General features: G+C 40.4%; 1 protein-coding gene and 1 long non-coding RNA gene across 8 annotated transcripts in view; one reads left to right on the top strand and one right to left on the bottom strand.

Moving 5' to 3' along the window:
- Nucleotides 1–20,888, top strand: part of LOC129487737 (uncharacterized) — a 65,950-nt gene that overhangs the window by 24,935 nt on the left and 20,127 nt on the right. The window lies entirely within an intron of this gene.
- Nucleotides 1–20,888, bottom strand: part of EXD2 (exonuclease 3'-5' domain containing 2) — a 53,071-nt gene that overhangs the window by 7,948 nt on the left and 24,235 nt on the right. For 5 of the 6 annotated variants that reach the window (XM_055289010.2, XM_063644381.1, XM_055289016.2 and 2 more), the window contains 3 exons: nucleotides 6,687–6,943; nucleotides 5,328–5,454; nucleotides 655–986 (listed from right to left, as the gene is read on the bottom strand). In XM_055289010.2, coding sequence (XP_055144985.1) covers nucleotides 655–986; nucleotides 5,328–5,454; nucleotides 6,687–6,943 — 716 coding nt within the window. Of the gene's footprint in view, nucleotides 1–654; nucleotides 987–5,327; nucleotides 5,455–6,686; nucleotides 6,944–7,407; nucleotides 7,516–20,888 lie in introns of those variants that run through there. The other variant, XM_063644383.1, reaches the window with a different exon arrangement.

Below are 20,888 nucleotides of genomic sequence, written 5' to 3' on the forward strand. Positions count from 1 at the left end.
AAGCCAAAGTAATGAGGGCCATGTGGATTTACTTCTAACTCACATGCAATAATACTTCCTTCAATTTAATCATCCAGTTAATTCCTAAAGGCACTTTGCTACAGGGACCAAATTTATGCTCCAAAGTACTTATTAGTCATCTTCCTACAATAGAGGAATAAGTTATACAGAACATTTTTCATTGGCTAGAGAGTAACATTTTCTTGGAGCTGGATGTCATTCTAAATAATCAAATAACATATGAACAAGAAATCAGATGATGCATTTCTCCTGAAAAGTACAAGGCACCACATGTTATTTATTTTCACAGCTAGCCTGAAACAAGGAAGGAATGATAATTATATCCCCATTTACAGTTGGAGAAGTTAAGGCCTAAGGTCACATCAGGGTCAATGACAGAACTAAGCTAAGCTTTCTTCATTTCCACTCCAACTGTCAATAAATAAAAAAGTAAAAGAAGGGAAAAGGAGAAAAATACACAAATAAAGCAAAGGAGAGAACAAATGTCTCTGATGGAAACAAAAAGCAAGACTAACCCCTGGAGAGCTGCTGCTCCCCTACAACAAGCCTTCTCCCCAGACCCAAGGGAAGCATCACACCCTTTGCTAAGGCTGGGCCACTGACTCTTTACTAGACAGGGAGTGACTCAGTTACCTGGCAGAATAGCCCACCCCCAGGGGCTTTCTTTTATGTTTTCTGGGGTCTCTCCCTTGGTGGTTGCCTGGCACCATCCCATCCATCTTAGACTTCTTATTTCTTGGCTTCTGCTGAGATTCTGTTGCTTCCCCATTAACCTCTTCTCCCAATCTGCTCATTCCTTTGCTTCGAAATGGGATGTCGACCACACCCTGGCATTTTTCCAAGACTTTTCTCCAGCTACTGTGGTCATCGTTTTTTTCTCCAGGTGAATTCCTAGAGAAAGGGTATCCAAGAAGATGAAGAAAGAGAGCCACTGAAATCTGGGCATCCCTGGCAGCATAAATTACCTGAAGAGAAAAGTCAGAGATCAGTGGAATCTGGAAGGCAAACCAGAGAGAACAACTTCAAAGTCAATCACAAAGAAATAGATAACTCTTAGGATCCTAATTCAAAATGTACGACAACCTGGGCACCATATACTTCCTTAAAACTTTTTATTATAAAAATTTTCAAACTATACAAAAGTAAATTGAATAGTATGATTAACTCTCATGTTCCCTATGTTTTTAACTAAAATAGCTAAAATAATGACTTACTCTAAATGCTGAAAATCCTCACCTATATAAATCAGTGAAGTTTCTATTTGCTACCAAATTGCTGGACAGATTTCTCTCAAGTTTGGGGGAAGGGTAGTTAACAAAGGCCTGATAACTAGTACATGAAATTCACTTTGGAGGCAGTCATCCTCTGGAATGGCTGAAATCATGATTAAGAGGCCTGTGTGACTGTCAATCAGAAATGACCTGCCATATCTATTAATAAGATATTGAAAACAAAGAAAACAAATAGGTTTCAAACATGGGCCTCAAATCAAAGTCACAGGGCCCATTCCTGGAATTTATTCATTTAATAGTGGTAAGTCATTCTCCCAAGCAACTGGTGATAGGCAAGCTGGTCATAAAGAAAAGTACTGCGGGCCAGGCATGGTGGCTCACACCTGTAATCCCAGCACTTTAGGAGGCCAAGGCGAGCAGATCACCTGAGGTAAGGAGTTCGAAACTAGCCTGGCCAACATGGTGAAACCCTGTCTCCACTAAAAATATAAAAATTAGCTGGGTGTGGTGGCGGACGCCTGTAATCCCAGCTACTCAGGAGGCTAAGACAGGAGAATCACTTGAACCCAGGAGGTGAAGGTTGCAGTGAGCTGAGACCGTGCCACTGCACTCCAGCCTAGGAGACAGAACAAGACTCCATCTCAAAAAAAAAAGGAAAAGTACTATGGTCAAAACTAAAATTCGGCTGGGCACGGTGGCTCATGCTTGTAATCCCAACACTTTGGGAGGCTGAGGCGGGCAGATCACTTGAGGTCAGGAATTCGAGACCAGCGCAGCCAACATGGGGAAACCCTGTCTCTACTAAAAATACAAAAAATCAGCTGGGCGTGGTGGCATGCGCCTGTAATCCCATCTACTCGGAAGGCTGAGGCAGGAGAATTGCTTGAACCTGGGGCTTGAACCCAGGAGGCAGAGGTTGCAGTGAGCTGAGATCGCATCACTGCACTCCAGCCTGAGCGACAGAGTGGGACTCCATCTCAAAAATAAATAAATAAATAAATTAAATTAAATTAAAAAAAAACTAAAATTAATAGCTTTTCCCAACAAAAAGCGTAAGGACTTTAAAATTCTATTAGTTCACCTTTAATAACCAAGCCAGTGAATAATTCTATTAGGAAGCATCATTTATACTTTTAGAGTAAAACAAGTTTGGATAAAATTTTCCACCTAGATCCAACAATCGATATATCTATTAGCAGACTGTTTCCCACAGAAGAATGTGTGCTTGAACGAGAAGACTTCAGAGTTCTCTTTAACACATTATTTTCTAATGATAAAGAAACAAATGGTACTAGGATGACTGGAGGTCCACATGCAAAAGAGTGAATGTGGACCCCTACCTCACAAGACACACAAAAATTAACTCAAAATGGATCACAGACTTAAATGCAAGAGCTAAAACTATATGACTTTTAGAAGAAAACATAGGAGCCAATCGTCATGACCTTGGGTGAGGCAATGATTTCTTGACTATGACAGCAAAAGCATAAGCAATTAAAGGAAGAGATTTTTAAAAAGAAACTGATAACTGGAGCTCATCAAAATTAAAAACTATTCTGCTTCAAACAACCAATGGTAGAAAATATTTTATAGATCATATATCTGAAAAGGATCTAGAATATAGAAAGAATTCCTAAAACTCAAAAATAAAATAACGAATGACCCAATTAAAACACGGGCAAAGGATATGTATGAATAGACATTTCTCCACGGAAGATATACAAATGGCCAATACACACATGAACAGATGCCCAGCATCATTAGTCACAAAGGAAATGTAAATCAAAACCACAAATGAAATACCGCTTCATACCTACTAGGATGGCTCTAACGGAAAAGACTGACAATAACAAATGTCAGCAAGGATGCAGAACCCCGGCACCCTCATATGCTACTGGTGGGAATACAAAATGGTGTAGCTACTTTGGAAACCAGTTAACGTTTCTCAAGGATGAACAAGTGGTAACTGACTCGGCAAGCAAGGTTGAAACTAGGCCTATGCAAGTGGCATGGCAAAAAGCCTAAGTTCAAATGAGTTTGAGCCACAGAGACCAGGAAAGCATAAGGAATGGAGACACCAGATATCTGTGAAGGCAAGGGCGAAAACAGAAGGATAAGGTGAAATCTCTATAGAGAATACTTACACCCTGATCTCCTCCTTTACAGCACAGGGCCAGACAACTATCCCTCCCCTAGCCCAAAAGACAGTAAAAGTTTAAATCATATAATGGTTAAAACACAGAGGATCTGGACCTGGTAATACCAGGCGCAACTGAAGGGAGGGACAAAATGTCACCTGAAGAAAGCGGGATTAAGGGAGAGATTACACACTGAATGTTAAGACCACTGGCACCTTTCCCCTACTCAGTGACTGGAATATAGGCAGTGGGGCTTACACTTCTTGAATAGAGTACTAGAAGATTCATTTCTGGAGAAACTAAGTCACCTGAGAGAAAAGACACAGTTACTGACATTTTTTTTACTGCTCATGCTCCCTTTCTCAAGAAGCTGTTATGAATGTACTCCACCAAGGCAAGAAAGGAAAAAGACATGAAATTTAAAAAACAAAGGATCTACTATGAAAGAGAGAGGTGAAGGGAATTCCATGCTGTTGGTAAATACAAATTCCAGTATGAGAGTTGGGGAGCAGGCCTAGAGTGCACTCCGTCCTGGGATAGAGAGCTCTAGGAGAGAAGGCTCCAAGGGAAAATGAAACAAGTAAGTGACCTGACGTGTGTCTGAACCAGCCCAGAGGAGATCCATAGTTCTGGTAAGGAGTCTGGGGTGGAAACAATAGGTACATGGAACACTATGCAAACAAAATACTAATTATTAATCCTGGGAAATAAAAGTAACTGCAGTTTACTTTGTGACTCAGCTATAAATAATATAAATACTGGATATTAACTTGATTAAAATGATGATTTACCTAAATTGGGAGGATGGGGAAGAGAAGTATTCGGGGACAGGGGAGCTGCAAGAGTACTAAACTGTATCTTCCATAGTATGATGTCAAAAGATAATATAAATAAATAAGAAAGAATAGGCCGGGTGCGGTGGCTCACACTTGTAATCCCAGCACTTTGGGAGGCCAAGGCAGGCGGATCACGAGGTCAGGAGATGGAGACCACGGTGAAACCTCATCTCTACTAAAGATACAAAAAAATTAGCCGGGCGTGGTGGCGGGTGCCTGTAGTCCTAGCTACTCAGAGAGGCTGAGGCAGGAGAATGGCGTGAACCTGGGAGGCGGAGCTTGCAGTGAGCCCAGATTGCGCCACTGCACTCCAGCCTGGGCGACAGAGCGAGACTCTGTCTCAAAAAAAAAAAAAAAAAAAAAGAAAGAATAACGCATGCATGTAATTTAGAATTATAATGATAATTACCAGAAAGAAATGAAAGTGGTTGCCTCTGAGAAGAAGGAAGAAGGATTAGGAATGGGAAAAGTAATGCAGGGAACTACTTACTGCTTCTTAAAATAAGTTATAACTCCTACACACTTATAACACTATATATTTTTTTAAATTATGCATTTGTATTCATAAAAAAAAATCCCTTTTTCTGAAATGCCCAATATATAGTAAATGCTCAAAAAAATCAGGACTCTTGGCCGGGCACGGTGGCTCACACCTGGAGGTTGAGGTGGGTGGATCATTTGAGGTCAGGAGTTCGAGACCAGCCTGACCAATGTGGTGAAACCCCGTCTCCACTGAAAATCCAAAAATATTAGCCAGGCATGGTGGTGCACATCTGTAATCTCAGCTACTCAGGAGGCTGAGGCAGGAGAATTGCTTGAACCCAGGAGGCAGAGGTTGCAGTGAGCCAAGATCGTACCACTGTACTCCAGCTTGGGCAACAGAGTGAGACTCCATCTCAAAAATAAAACAAAAGCAGGACTCTTATCTTTCATTTAAGTGATTATTGTAGACCAGTCAGCTGGAGTATCACCAAAGAATGAATCTATTTTAAGGCATCTCCATCCAATACTTATACTATATTTGAGAATTTGAATTTTATAAACAGTTATACTTCAGAAACAATGACCTTCCATTCTTCAACAACTCTGATAAGAAGTACCTGGTCCTCTGTGAGAGTCTCAGCATCCCAGTTGCTGCAACGAAGTAGAAGGGACTTGTCAAGGCGAAAGTTCAAAACAGTCTCAGCGAGGGATTTCAGGCTAAGCCCATTACAGAGCAAATTGTTTCTAAAAGAAAGAAAGAAACAAAACCATGCATCAAAAACAGGCAAAGGACATGAACAAGAAAATCAAAAAATATATATAAATGGCCAATAAACAGACATAACATACTGAATCTCACTAGACATCAAAGAAAATGATAATTTGTTATCTACCTATTTGTGAAACACTTTATAAATCCTTTCTGTAGTTTAACTCATTTAATACTCACACCAACCCTGTGAGGTGGCTAGATTATCATCTCTACTTTACAGATGAGGAAACTGAGGAACAGAGAGGCTTAGTACTGTGCCAAAGGTCATACAGCTGGCAAGTGGCAGCACTGAGACTCCTACCCATGCAGTCTGCTCCCGAGTCAGCTTTTAGCCTCTATCCACACTGCTTTATATAAATAAGCCAAACTAACAAACTAAAATAAAATTTCATTTTATACTAAAAAATTGTGATAATACAGATTTTAATCAGGCCTTCTCTTAGTTTACCAAATCTCTAACCTTTTAGTGACTGTGTCACTTCAGGCAGGGCAAGAGGCTGTTTCAGTCCACATTATTATAAATGAGGACCCATACATAAACATGAGGAGGTAATTATGACCCCCCGCTCCTAAAAGACAAGCTGAAATCAAATTTCCATAGGAATAAAATTCTAAAGGAAATCTCTCTTCCTCCCAGATAAGGGCTGGTCTACTATCATTTTTGGCCTAAAGCAGGGTCTGCAAACTCAAAGGCTTACCATGAGGAGCCAGGGTTACAATGGGAGTGGTGGGGACTCTGGCAAACTGAACAGAGCATGCTCATCTAAAGGGCACATATGCTACCCAGCCAAATGCTGCCATCTAGAACTGTAGACTCAGTGTAGTCAGATTACCTAATTTTTCAAGAGAAGCCAGAAATACAGATTTTTACATTAAATCTTCTTGATTTAAATAAAAATTTCCAAAAATATCATATGGGAAAAAAGAAAACCAAAAACCCTTTGCAGCCATAATTTAGCCAGTGGGACCACCAGCTTTTAGCTTACAGAGATACCTCGGTAACGTTTGATCTAAAAAGGCCAATTCTAGGTAACCAAAGTTTCACAGAAGTTGGAATGTCTCCACAAATTCAATATGCATCTTAGAAGCCTCTAGGCTCCTATACAATTTCACATGTTTCACTACCGAGTCCCAGGCATCTACAAATCTGGCTAAAATATTTGTCCCGCAGCTACAGGAATCCCAGCATTCATACAAACCACACCTCTGCCGCATGGCTAGGTATCGGAGGTCCAGGCACCCCCTAACAACGAGGCCATAATCCTGCAGAAGCTTGCTGGCATCTTCTGAGCATCCCACTCCAACTTTCAGAATGGTGCCATCTGCCAAAATATCCAATAATGTTCTTGGTAGTGTTTTTCCTCCACAGATTAGCTTGGGCAGGCGAACCAAGACACAGAGGCCACTTGGAGAGGCCATTTGTAGAAGTGACAGAGGGCTGGCTTTGCCTTCCAAATTTACCTGCAACAGAGAAGACAAGGTTGTGGTTCACACCTGAGCACAGCAGCGAGCATAACATATAACTGTGACAAAAAAGTCTAAGAGGTACATCCTTAACTTCCCAAAGGGAGCATCTGACCAGGTTTTGGTTTGCATCTACAGATAAGCCTACAGTAACAAATGCAATGGACTTTGTGAAGCAGCGGCCTAAACCAAGGTTACCGAGAACCCCAAATGCCAAGGCCTGAAATATAAGCCATAAACAGCGACCAGCTGACACAGGAGAGCTCTGGAACATACACTGGCAGTCATATGGAACATGCTGATTTTAAAAGGCTAAGGAGGTTAGGCACGGTGGCTCATGCCTGTAATCCCAGCACTTTGGGAGGCCGAGGCGGGCGGATCACCCGAGGTCAGGAGTTCAAGACAAGCTTGGCCAACATGGCGAAACCCCGTCTCTACCAAAAATACAAAAATTAGCTCACCGTGGTGGCACGTGCCTGTAATCCCAGCTACATGGGAGCCTGAGGCAGGGGAATCGCTTGAACCCGGGAGGCAGAGGTTGCAGTGAGCATTGCACTCCAGCCTGGATGACAAGAGTAAAACTCCGTCTCAAAAAAAAAAAAAAAAAAAAAGGCTAAGGAAAAAAGGCCAAGGAGTAGAGTGCAAAATGATAAACATCCTCTTTTCATTATCCAGCCTCTCTAATATATATGCAGGTAACTCTAGTCATTTACCTTATCATCACTGACTCAAGATCCAATTTTTAAAAAGAGGTAGGAGATAGAGTACTGTAAATAGTGGTACCTGATAATATAATCCTGGTAGCACAAAGTGCTTTCTCAGCATTTTCTAATCACAAATGGCGTTCATAAAAACAAAAATGTATATTGAGTATAAGTTAGGGCCTTTAAATCTTAAAAGATACAAAAAACTTTATACAATAAGTGATCGAGGTTTAATCTTTTTTCTTTTTTTTAGACGGAGTCTGGGTCTGTCGCCCAGGCTTGAGTGCAGTGGCTCAATCTTGGCTCACTGCAACCTCCGCCTCCCAGGTTCAAGCTATTCTCCTGCCTCAGCCTCCCGAGTAGCTGGGATTACAGGCACGCACAGCCACGCCCAGTTAATTTTTGTATTTTTTGTAGAGATGAAGATTCACCATGTCGCCCTGGTCTCGAACTCCTGACCTCAAGTGATCCTTCTGCCTCGGCCTTCCAGAGTGCTGGGATTACAGGCATGAGCCACTGCGCCTGGCTGAGGCTTAATCTTTTTGGGGTCATAGATAAGTTTGAAAAAATGCTGAAAGCTAAGGATGTTATTCCTAGAAAAATGTACACACAAAACTCACATACATTTTCAAGGGATTAAAGTTTCCCTAAAGCTATCCACAGAACCCAGATTAAGCACCCAATAAATTCCAATCCTTCTCACTTGTCAGGAGAGGAATATAGGTGAATCAGTTTGACCAAATATGGTGAGATCATGGCAAAGCTAGGACTATCACACTGTCACCTAAATTTCCCAGTCCCTACAATAGTAGTTCTCAACTGAGGGTAATTTTGTACCCCAGGAGACATTTGGCAATATCTGGAGAAATTTTTGGTTGTCACAATGGGGAGGAAGTCCATAGGCATCTAGTAAGTAGAGGCCAGATGGCTGCTAAACATCCTACAATGTACAAAAAAGAATCATCTGCCCAAAATGTCAATAGCGAGGAGGCTGAGAAACTCTGCTCTAGGGCAATGTGGTCCTCTCGCTACTGTACTAGCTGCCTGCTAGGCCTGCAGTGCCACAGTTGCATACAAAGTAATGGAAGAGAGTGTGCTGATTTAAGGAATTTATAATCTTATAGGAGGAATAGGAGGGATACACATAAACACAAGCTCACACATACAGAAAATGACATGGCAAATGCCAAAGGGATGTTTCAAGCAAAGTGTCACAATTAATCAGAGGAGGTACATTGCATAATTGAAGTGACCAAAATCACACAGAGGAAATAGTCAAGATCACAAAAGAACTGCTGCTAAAAAAAAAAAAAAAATGGGGAGGGCTCTGGCCCTCAACTTTTTTTCCAAGTCTCGCTCTGTTGCCCAGGCTGGAGTACAGTAGCGCAATCTCAGCTCACTGCAACCTCTGCCTCCCGGGTTCAAGCTATTCTCCTGCCTCAGCCTCCCAAGTAGCTGGGATTATAGGCACCTGCCACCACACCCAGCTTTTTTGTATTTTTAGTAGAGACAGGGTTTCACCATGTTGGCCAGGCTGGTCTCAAACTCCTGACCTCAAATGATCTGCCCATCTCAGCCTCCCAAAGTGCTGTGATTACAGGCGTGAGATACCATGCCCGGCCCTCTAGCCCTCAACTTCTTTTCTAAGGTGTAGTAAAACCATGATCTAACTCACAAAAGACTTAGGCTTCCTTCTTAGGCACTGTTTTACCAATGAGGGCTATTTTCGTATCCTCACACGAAAGCATGCCAGTTTGATCTCATTGTCTACTTCTTGGGGCTCAGCCAAGGTTACAAAGATCTATGAAAAACATGACTACTGGGGTTCCTGTTCTCTAATAATTCATCTGGATGTGACCAAATCACCTTTTTAAAAATTAATGAGTAGTTCCTTCCCTCTGTGATATCAGCTTTCTCCAAGAAAAAGCTATAAATCTCTACTTCTAATAGCTAGTACTGCTAATTTGACATAAAACTCACTACAAATTCCCAAGGTTCGATATTTGTACCTCTTTACAGTCAGGTCTCATTGCCTACCATACATTAATTTCCTTGCTAATATAGTGGTGAGTAAAAAGAAAAGAAAAAGATAAAATAAATTAAATAAAAACTAGATAGACAGATAGGTAAAGTGAGTTGTCTTTAATGTTTCTGGATTGTGCTTAAGATCCAATATACTATAATCAAAGTTTTCTCACTAGGAATCCAAATGTTTATGATTCCACTAGGTACATAACTTATATTGAATATATAATTGGAAGAATAATGTTTCTAGGAGAGTCAATTTAGCTTAAAGAATAAGATATCTAGTCTTTATTTCTCATATTTCCCCCTTTTTGCTTTCTAGTCTTTTTGCCCTGACATCACTACTCATGGGAGACAAGAAACCCTTGGCTTATCAACATTATTAAACAGTGACACGTTTTAATTTCATTAGCATTATTTAAACCAGTGGTCTTATTAGCATTATTTAATCTAGGGTTTTTAAAATTAGTCAACATATATGAAAATGTTTGAGACATATACTATATATATTTATAAATTACACATATATAATACTGTATTAATGTGTTATATATACACAAAAGTACAAAGTTTAACTGAACAATACCAACAATCATTACAGATACAATTTCTAACACTCTGCTGTTTCAGTGATTCATTTAGAGAACATTGGGTTAGAGTCCTCCTTCCAGGAGCCAGGGGATAATCCATTTTGGCTTCAGTATTCTTAAAAGAAAAAAACCAACAAAACAAAACAGTATTCATGAAAAAAAGTTTCTGGAATGTCCTGTGATTCTTTAAATGACTTCACGAAGGCTGCAGAAAGTAAACAATGACACAGGACCATCTTCTGGGCTGGAACAGGTTAACTAATGAGCACCCCTAGTCTGTGGAGTTTACGTATCAGTTAAATTTAGACCAGGGTTTTGAGATAGGAATGAGGTAACAGAACTAAGGCCCAATGTGGCTAGATGCTGAAAAGAGTAGGATGGAAAGAGAGTAGGAGGAGACAAAATCAGAGATGCTGAAAGAAGCTACAGCAAGTAAGACCTTAAGAGCATGTAGGTAATTAAGACATCTGCGTTTTGGAGTGCAGTGGTGTGATCTCGGCTCACTGCAACCTCAGCCTCCCGGGTTCAAGCGATTCTCCTGCCTCAGCCTCCTGAGTAGCTGGGACTTCAGGAGCCCACCACCACGCCCAGCTAATTTTTGTATTTTTAGTAGAGACGGGGTTTCACCATGTTGGCCAGGATGGTCTAGATCTCTTGAATTCGTGATCCACCTGCCTCGGCCTCCCAACATGCTGGGATTACAGGCATGTGCCACTGCACCTGGCCATCTGCATTTTACCTAAGCAATGGAAGGGTTTTGGGCAGAGGACTGACACAATTTGATTTGCATTTTTAAAAAATATTTTGGTTACTGTATGGAGAAAGGATTGTACATGCGCAAGACTCAAAGCAGGGAGGCCAGTCAGGGGAAGGTTTGCAATAGTCCAGGTGAGAGACACTTGAAGCTTGGACTCAGGAGGTAGTAGGAGTGTGATATAGTTTGTATCTGTGTCCCCACCCAAATCTCATGTTGAATTCTAATCTCCAATGTTGGAGGTAGAGCCTGGTGGGAGATGACTGGATCATGAGATGGAGTTCTTACAAATAGCTTAGCACCCTTCCCCCTTGGTACTTATACTGAGTGAGTTCTCACAAGATATGGTTGTTTAAAAATGTGTGGTGGCTGAATATAGTGGCTCATGCCTGTAATCCCAGCACTTTGGGAGGCCAAGGTGGGCGGATCGCTTAAGTCCAGGAGTTTGATACCAGCCTGGGCAACATGGGGACAGGTATGATGGTGTGCGCCTGTAGTCCCAGCTACTCCAGAGGCCGAGGTGTGAGGATCGCTTGAGCCTGGGAGGTGGAGAGTGCAGTGAGCCAAGACTGCGCCACTGCACTCCAACCTAGGCGACAAAGTAAGACCCTGTCTCAAAAAAAAAACAAGTGTGTGGCACCTCCCCGCCGTCTTGGTGCTGTTCCTGCCATGTAAGACGCCTGTTCCTGCTTTGCCTTCCACCATGAGTAAAAGCTCCTGGAGGCCTCACCAGAAGCAGATGCTGCCATGCTTCCTGTACAGCCAATTAAACCCCTTTTCTTTATAAATTACCCAGTCTCAAGTATTTCTTTATAGCAGGGCAAGAATGGACTAATACACTGGGTCTACAGGATGATGGTTTTGGGAAAATCACCTTGCTCAGCCTTTATTGCACCAATTATTTGTACCTGTTATGCAAGGAAATATGTAGCCAGAGTCTCCAGAAAGGACAAGGCAGAAGTCAGGGGATCAAAAAGGTATTTAATGTCTCCACCTGCCTCAGGAGAAGGGCAACAATAGCTCCTAAAACATGGCAGAATATTCATTTTGCACAGGTGATTTATCCACAGTTACACCTCATTATAGGTAACTCAAAGAAACCTATACCTCGTTGTGATAGCATGCTGTTACTTCCTGCTTTGTATAACCACTTCTTTGGATTTGCATATATTTTGCCATTAAAGAAATTTAACATATACTGTTTATTTCTGACTTTCAATCATATCACCATCCTGTTGGACAAACCTCTGAGAGAAGAGTGTCTCACTGATTTTAGTCTTAAAGGTGGGGAATTCCGACTGGGGATAACAAGTTTGGGAAGAAAAATCAAGAATGAGTTCTGTTAGGAACATGTTAAGTTTGAGATGACTATTAGACATTCAAGGAGAGATGTCAAGTAGGCAGGTGAATATGAAAGGCTGGCATTCTGATTTTGAGAGTAATCACCATATCAATGGTATTTAAAGCCATACAATTAGATGAGAATACAGGAAAAGAATGTAAATTAGAAGACATAAATTAGTGGCCCACGGATCCATCTGCTGACTCACAGACATGCTTTTATTATAGTATTATTTTTGGTCTCCACATATTTAAAAACTTGTGCCAGAATTTTTAAATTAGTAGAGTTCACATTTTAAAAAATCCATACTCCAAGTTTCTTTTTAAAGAACTGGACAATCCAGTAACAGCTGGTTTGAACTACATGGCAGCTTTTTCATTTATATGAGGCATATATTCTCTAATTCACCATAATGTCTTTTCAACTGAAGCCGAATGTCATCTTTCACTTACCATCATATTTGTACACCATTATTTTTCTAATACAAAGAAATATTTCTCAGGATCCATGTTGCTAGTAAAACTACAAAAATGAAAGACCCCAGAGGCCTTTTTTTTTTTTTTTTTTTTTTGAGACAGAGTCTGGCTCTGTCGCCTAGGCTGGAGTGCAGTGGCACCATCTCGGCTCACTGCAAGCTCCGCCTCCCAGGTTCATGCCATTCTCCTGCCTCAGCCTCCTGAGTAGCAGGGACTACAGGTGCCCGCCACCACGCCCTGCTAATTTTTTTGTATTTTTAGTAGAGACAGAGTTTCACTATGTTGGCCAGGATGGTCTCGAACTCCTGACCTTGTGATCCGCCCACCTCCGCCTCCCAAAGTGCTAGGATTACAGGCTTGAGCCACCGTGCCCGGCCTGAGGCCTTATCTTTAAAGAAAAAATGAAAGGTAATACATTTCCTTATGAATTTAAGAACATTCCTATGTATTAAAAAATGCAAACAATCACTCTATATCATTGCTTTACAGAACCTGCTTGGCTCTTATAGGCATCTGAGTTTGCAATATCTGGGGTGGATACAGAAGAGACCAAGCCTGACCCATTTCAGTATTTAGGTATCAGGTAAAACAGGAATCAGAAAAGGAAAAAGTAGAAAGGATAATAAGATAGGAGAAAGAATATGAGTGTGATGCTTTTGAGAGCAAGAATAATGAGTCCAAATAAGTGTCCACTGGACTAGAAAACAAGAAAGCCATCAACTTGATCAGTTTCAGTGGAGTAATATGGAAAGATGTCAGATTAAAGTTGGTTGAAGAATAATGAAGAATAAGAAATTATACCCAAGAGAACAGAAGGAAAGAAATAATAGAAATAAGAGTAGAAATCAATTAAGCATAAATATAAAGGAGATCAACAAAGTGAAAAGTTGGTGGTTTGAAAAGACTAATAAAATTAATAAACCTATGGAAGGAATTATTAAGAAAAAAGAGAGAAGCACAAGTAAGCAAAGTCAGGAATGAAAAAAGAGACATTCCTAGATATCTACCAAACGGGGAAAAAATTGTCAGAGGATATCATAAACAAATATATGCCAATAATTTTTTTTTTTTGAGATAGAGTGTCACCCTGTCACCTAGGTGGAGTGCAATGGCACGATCTTGGCTCACTGCAACCTCCACCTGCCAGGTTCAAGTGATTCTCCTGCCTCAGCCTCCCGAGTAGCTGGGATTACAGGTGTGCACCACCACACCTGGCTAATTTTTTTTTTTTTTTTGTATCTTTAGTAGAGACGGGGTTTCACCATGTTGGCCAGGCTGGTCTCGAACTCCTGACGTCGTGATCCACCTGCCTTGGCCTCCCAAAGTGCTGGGATTATAGTCATGAGCCACCTCGCCTGGCCAGCCAATAATTTTTTTTGGAGGGGGAGACAGGGTCTTGCTCTGTTGCCCAGGCTGTAGCGCAGTGGCGTGATCATAGCTCACTGCAGCCTTGAACTCCTGGGCCCAAACCATCCTACCACCTTAGCCTCCTGAGTATCTGGGACTACAGACTCACACCACTATGCCAGGCTAATTTTTTAATGTTTTTGTAAAGACAGATTCTCATTGTGTTGCCCAGGCTGGTCTCATACTCCTAGCCTGAAGTGTGATCCTCCCGCCTCAGCCTCCCATAGTGGTGGGATTACAGACATGAGCTACTATGCTTGGTTTATGACAATAATTAAAAAATTTTAAAGATAACATATTTAGATGATAGATGAAATATATAATTTATCAAAACTGAGACATTAATAGAAAATATTAATAGCTCTATAACTGTTCAAGAAATTGTATCCATAATTCAAAAACTTCCCTTAAAACTCCAGATGGCTTCACCAGTAGATTCTAACTAAACATTTTAAGTAAAAAAGAATGACAATCTTATACAAACTCTTCCAGAGAACATAAAAATAGGAAACACCCCTAATTTGTTGTATGAAGCTAGCACAACTTTTTTTAATCAAAGCCTGACAATGGCCAAGCACAGTGGCTCACACCTGTAATCCCAGCACTTTGGGAGGCTGAGGCAGGTGGACTGCTTGAGCTCAGGAGTTTGACACCAGCCTGGGCAACATGGCAAGACTCCCGTCTCCACAAAAAAATTAAAAAATTAGCCAGGCGTGGTGGTGTGTACCTGTAGTCCCAGCTACCTGGGAGGCTGAGGTGGGAGGATCTCTTGAGCCCAGGAATTTGAGGCTGCAGTGAGCTATGACTGAGCCACTGCACTCCAACCTGGGCAAAAGGACAACTCTATCTCTTATTGATTGATTGACTGATTGATTGAGAAAGAGTTTCACTCTTGTTGACCAGGCTGGAGTGCAGTGGTGCAATCTTGGCTCACTGCAACCTCTGCCTTCTGGTTTCAAGCGATTCTCCTGCCTCAGCCTCCCCAGTAGCTGGGATTACAGGTACCCATGACCAAGCCTGGCTAATTTTTGTATTTTTAGAAGAGACGGGGTTTCACCATGTTGGCCAGGCTGGTCTCGAACTCCTGACTTTGTGATCTGCCCACTTCGGCCTCCCAAAGTGCTGGGATTACCGGAGTGAGCCACTGCACCTGGCCCAACTCTGCATGTTTAAAAAAAAAAAAAAAAAAAGGACGGGCGCGGTGGCTCACGCTTGTAATCCCAGCACTTTGGGAGGCCGAGGCAGGCAGATCACGAGGTCAGGAGATCGAGACCACGTTGAAACCCCATCTCTACTAAAAATACAAAAAATTGGCCGGGCGTGGTGGCGGGCGCCTGTAGTCCCAGCTACTTGGGAGGCTGAGGCAGGAAAATGGCGTGAACCCAGGAGGCGGAGCTTGCAGTGAGCCAAGATCGTGCCACTGCACTCCAGCCTGTTTGACAGAGCGAGACTCTGTCTCAAAAAAAAAAAAAAAAATGCCAGGTGCAGTGGCTCACGCCTGTAATCCCAGCACTTTGGGAGGCCAAGGCAAGCAAATCACCTGAGGTCAAGAGTTCGAGACCAGCCTGGCCAACATGGTGAAACCCTGTCTCTACTAAAAATACAAAAATTAGCTGAGTGTGGTGGTACACATCTGTAATCCCAGCTACTCGGGAGGCTGAGGCATGAGAATCTCGTGAACTCGGGAGGCAGAGGTTGCAGTGAGCCAAGATTGTGCCACTGCACTCCAGCCTGGGTGACAGAGCAAGACTTCGTCTCAAAAATAAATAAATAAATAAATAGCCTGACAAGGCCATTTTAAGAAAGAGAAATTATAGGCCAATATGACTCACAAACAGATTTTGTTTTAAATCCTCTAAAATATATTAGCAAAATGAACTTAGCAATGTATAAAAAGAATAAGACATCATGGTCAAGTTGGATTTATCCCAGGAATTCAAAAATCAATGTATTTCAACACAATAACAGAATAAAGAGAGAAGATATATCATTATCTCAAGAAATGCAGAAAACATTTGATTAAATTCACCAACCATTCATGATTAAAAAAAAAAACTCTTAGCAAACCAAGAATAGAAATGAACATATTTAATCTGATAAAGGGATCTACAAACCTACTGCAGATATTATATTTCAAGGTGAAATGTTAAAAGCTGTCATTTTGAGATAGCGAATAAGTCAAGGATGTCTACTATCACCACATCTACGGAACACTGTACTGTGATCTTAGCCAGGTACACCATGGCAAGAAAAGAAAGAAAAAATGTCAAGGACCGGAAAGAAATAAAACTGTCATTTTCAAAGATAATAGTCTATATAGAAATCCAAAAGAATCTACAAGTAATTAGAATAAGTGAGTTTAGAAAGATTCCTTAATACAGGAGAAATATGTAAAACTCAATTGCATTTTTCCATGTACCGGAAACAGAAAAATGTTTAAAATCTCCATTTATACTTAAATTTAAAAATCACAGAAAACTATAAATACATTATTAAGAGAAACTAAAGGTCTAAACAAATACTTAGATTCAAAAACTCAATATTGTGGTCTAGCAATTCCACTACTGGATATATACCCAAGTGAAATAAAATTAGTATGTCAAAGAGATAGCTGCATACCCATGTTTACTGCAGCACCATTCATAACAGCCAAGACATAGAATCAACCTAAGTGTTCATCAACAGATGAATGGATAAGAAAATGTGACTCAGGATATAAAATCAATGTGCAAAAATCACAAGCATTTTTATACACCAATAATAGACTACCAGAGAGCCAAATCATGAGTGAACTCCCATTCACAATTGCTCCAAAGAGAATAAAATACCTAGGAATCCAACTTCCAAGGGATGTGAAGGACCTCTTCAAGGAGAACTACAAACCACTGCTCAACGAAATAAAAGAGGACACAAACAAATGGAAGAACATTCCATGCTCATGGATAGGAAGAATCAATATCATGAAAATGGCCATACTGCCCAAGGTAATTTATAGATTCAATGCCATCCCCATCAAGCTACCAATGACTTTCTTCACAGAATTGGAAAAAACTACTTTAAAGTTCATATGGAACCAAAAAAGAGCCTGCATTGCCAAGACAATCCTAAGCAAAAAGAACAAAGCTGGAGGCATCACACTACCTGACTTCAAACTATACTACAAGGCTACAGTAACCAAAACAGCACGGTACTGGTACCAAAACAGAGATATAGACCAATGGAACAGAACAGAACCCTGAGAAATAATACCACACATCTACAACCATCTGATCTTTGACAAACCTGACAAAAACAAGAAATGGGGAAAGGATTTCCATTTAATAAATGGTGGTGGGAAAACTGGCTAGCCATATGTAGAAAGCTGAAACTGGATCCCTTCCTTACACCTTATACAAACATTAATTCAAGATGGATTAAAGACTTAAATGTTAGACCTAAAACCATAAAAACCCTAGAAGAAAACCTAGGCAATACCATTCAGGACACAGGCATGGGCAAGGACTTCACGTATAAAACACCAAAAGCAATGGCAACAAAAGCCAAAATTGACACATGGGATCTAATTAAACTAAAGAGCTTCTGCACAGCAAAAGAAACTACCGTCAGAGTGAACAAGCAACCTACAGAATGGGAGGAAATTTTTGCAATCTACTCATCTGATAAAGGGCTAGTATCCAGAATCTACAAAGAACTCAAACAAATTTACAAGAAAAAAACAACCCCACCAAAAAGTAGGCAAAGGATATGAACAGACAATTCTCAAAAGAAGACATTTATGCAGCCAACAGACACATGAACAAATGCTCATCATCACTGGCCATCAGAGAAATGCAAATCAAAACCACAATGAGATACCATCTCACACCAGTTAGAATGGTGATCATTAAAAAGTCAGGAAACAACAGATGCTGGAGAAGATGTGGAGAAACAGTAACACTTTTACACTGTTGGTGGGACTGTAAACTAGTTCAACCATTGTGGGAGACAGTGTGGCAATTCCTCAAGGATCTAGAACTAGAAATACCATTTCATCCAGCCATCCCATTACTGGGTATATACCCAAAGGATTATAAATCATGCTACTATAAAGACACATGCACACGTATGTTTATTGCGGCACTATTCACAATAGCAAAGACTTGGAACCAACCCAAATGTCCATCAATGATAGACTGGATTAAGAAAATGTGGCACATATACACCATGGAATACTATGCAGCCATAAAAAAGGATGAGTTCATGTCCTTTGCAGGGACATGGATGAAGCTGGAAACCATCATTCTCAGCAAACTATCGCCAAGGACAAAAAGCCAAACACCGCATGTTCTCACTCATAGGTGGGAATTGAACAATGAGAACACTTGGTCACAGGAAGGGGAACATCACACACCAGGGCCTGTCGTGGAGTTGGGGGAGGGGAAGGGATAGCATTAGGAGATATACCTAATGTAAATGATGAGTTAATGGGTGCAGCACACCAACATGGCACATGTATACATATGTAACAAACTTGCATGTTGTGCACATGTACCCTAGAACTTAAAGTATAATTTAAAAAAAAAGAAAATGTGATATATAAATATTTCTCTTTAAAATGGAATACTATTTGTCCATAAAAAATAACGAAATCTTGTCATTTGTGACAACATGGCTAAACCTGGAATACATTATGTTAAGCGAAATAAGCCAGAAAGATAAATACTGCATGAGCTCACTCATATGTGGAATCTAAAAAAGTTGATCTTAGTGGGCATGGTAGCTCCCTCCTGTAATCCCAGCTACTCGGGAGGCTGAGGTGGAAGGATCACTTGAGGCCAGAAATGCAAGAACAGCCTAAGAATCATACATAGTGAGACCTCATCTCTAAAAAAAAAAAAAAAAAAAAAAAAATTAGCCAGTTGTGGTAGTGTGTGCCTGTAGTCCTAACTACTTGGGAGGGTAAGGCAGGAGGACTGATTGAGCCTAGGACCTCAAGGCTGTAGTGAGTTATGATCACGTCACTGCACTCTAGCCTGGGTAACAGAGCGAGAATATGTCTCTAAAAAACAAAAGAGTTGATCTCATTGAAGTAGACAGTAGAATAGTGGTTACCACAGGCTAGGATGGTTGGGAGGAAAGGAGGATGAGAAAATGTTGATCAAAGAATATATAATTACAGTTATATAGGAGGAATGAGTTCAGGACCTCTAGTATACAGCATGGTGACTATAGTTAATGATACATTGTATTACTAAAATGCAAAGATAGTGTATGTTAAGTGTTCTCATCATTGAAAAATGATAATTATGTGAAGTAATGCATTTGTTAGCTAGATTTAATTATCCCACAATGTATACATGCATAAAACATTATACATAATACATACAATTTCATGTCAATTTTTTAAAACCCTTCAATAATATAAAGAAGTCAGTTCCCTACAAACTGATCTATACAATATAATCTCAATCAAAATTTCAAGAAAATTTTATAGGACCTGAAAATTGGTTCTAAAACCTATAACAAAATGTAAGCCAGGTGTGGTAGCAGGCACCTATTGTCCCAGCTACTCGGGTGGCTGAGGCAGGAGAATGGCTTGAACCCAGGAGGTGGAGGCTGCAGTGAGCCGAGATCATGTCACTGCATTCCAGTCTGGGTGACAGAGTGAGACTCCATCTCAAAAAATAAAATGTGGAGTATCAAGATTATCCAAGATATTGTGGAAAAAGAACAAGATGGCAGGTCTTGCTGTCCCAGATATCCAGAGTTATTTTAAAGCAATGGTAAATAATAAAGTACATAATAATTGGTGCAAGAATAGAAAAATAGACAATCAGGAAGACAAAAACAGATCTAGACACATACAGACACTTGTTTTGTGATAAAGTGGCATCGCAGAGCAATCAGGAAAGGTTTACCTGTTCAATCTGTGATCTAGGCAGATTGGCAATCTCTTTGGGAGAAAAAATTAAACTTAACCGTACCACACATCATATACAAACACACCTAAAAAATCAATTTCAGGTGGATTGTAAATCTGAATCGCCAAGGTTAAAACCATAAAACTCCAAGAAAATAACATGGGGAGAATATGTTCATGACTGTGTATAGGGGAAGACTTGATAAACTGTTCGACACAGATCTTCTGTTTATCAAAAGAAAACATTAAAAGAATGTAAAGGCAATTTACAGAATGGGAGAAAATATTTACAACATAAATTTAACTCCCAGAGGGTTCACATGCAGAATATGTAAAGAACATCTATAAAGATAACTCGATAGAAAATGAGGCAAGAAAAAAAAGAAAATGAGGCAAGAGACTTGAACGGACACTTCATAAAAGAGGATATCTAAATGACCAATAAAATACAAAAAGATGTTCAATTTCCTTAGTAATCAGGAATATCCAAATTAAAATAATAGTGAACTGTTACTACAAGCCCAACAGAATGGATAAAATTTTAAAATATGACAGTACCAAATGTGGACAAGGATGTAAAATAAAGGCAATTTTCATATATAGGGAGGTTAAATTAGTATAATCACTTCTGAAAACAGCTGGAAACAATGGGATCAGTCATATGCTGCTAATGGGAAGGTAAATTCATAAAAAGATCTTGGTAAACAGTTTGGCATCATCTATAAAAGTTAAAGTTGTGCGTGCA

This window comes from Symphalangus syndactylus, chromosome 8 (genome assembly GCF_028878055.3).
Source record: "Symphalangus syndactylus isolate Jambi chromosome 8, NHGRI_mSymSyn1-v2.1_pri, whole genome shotgun sequence".
Lineage (NCBI taxonomy): Eukaryota > Metazoa > Chordata > Mammalia > Primates > Hylobatidae > Symphalangus > Symphalangus syndactylus.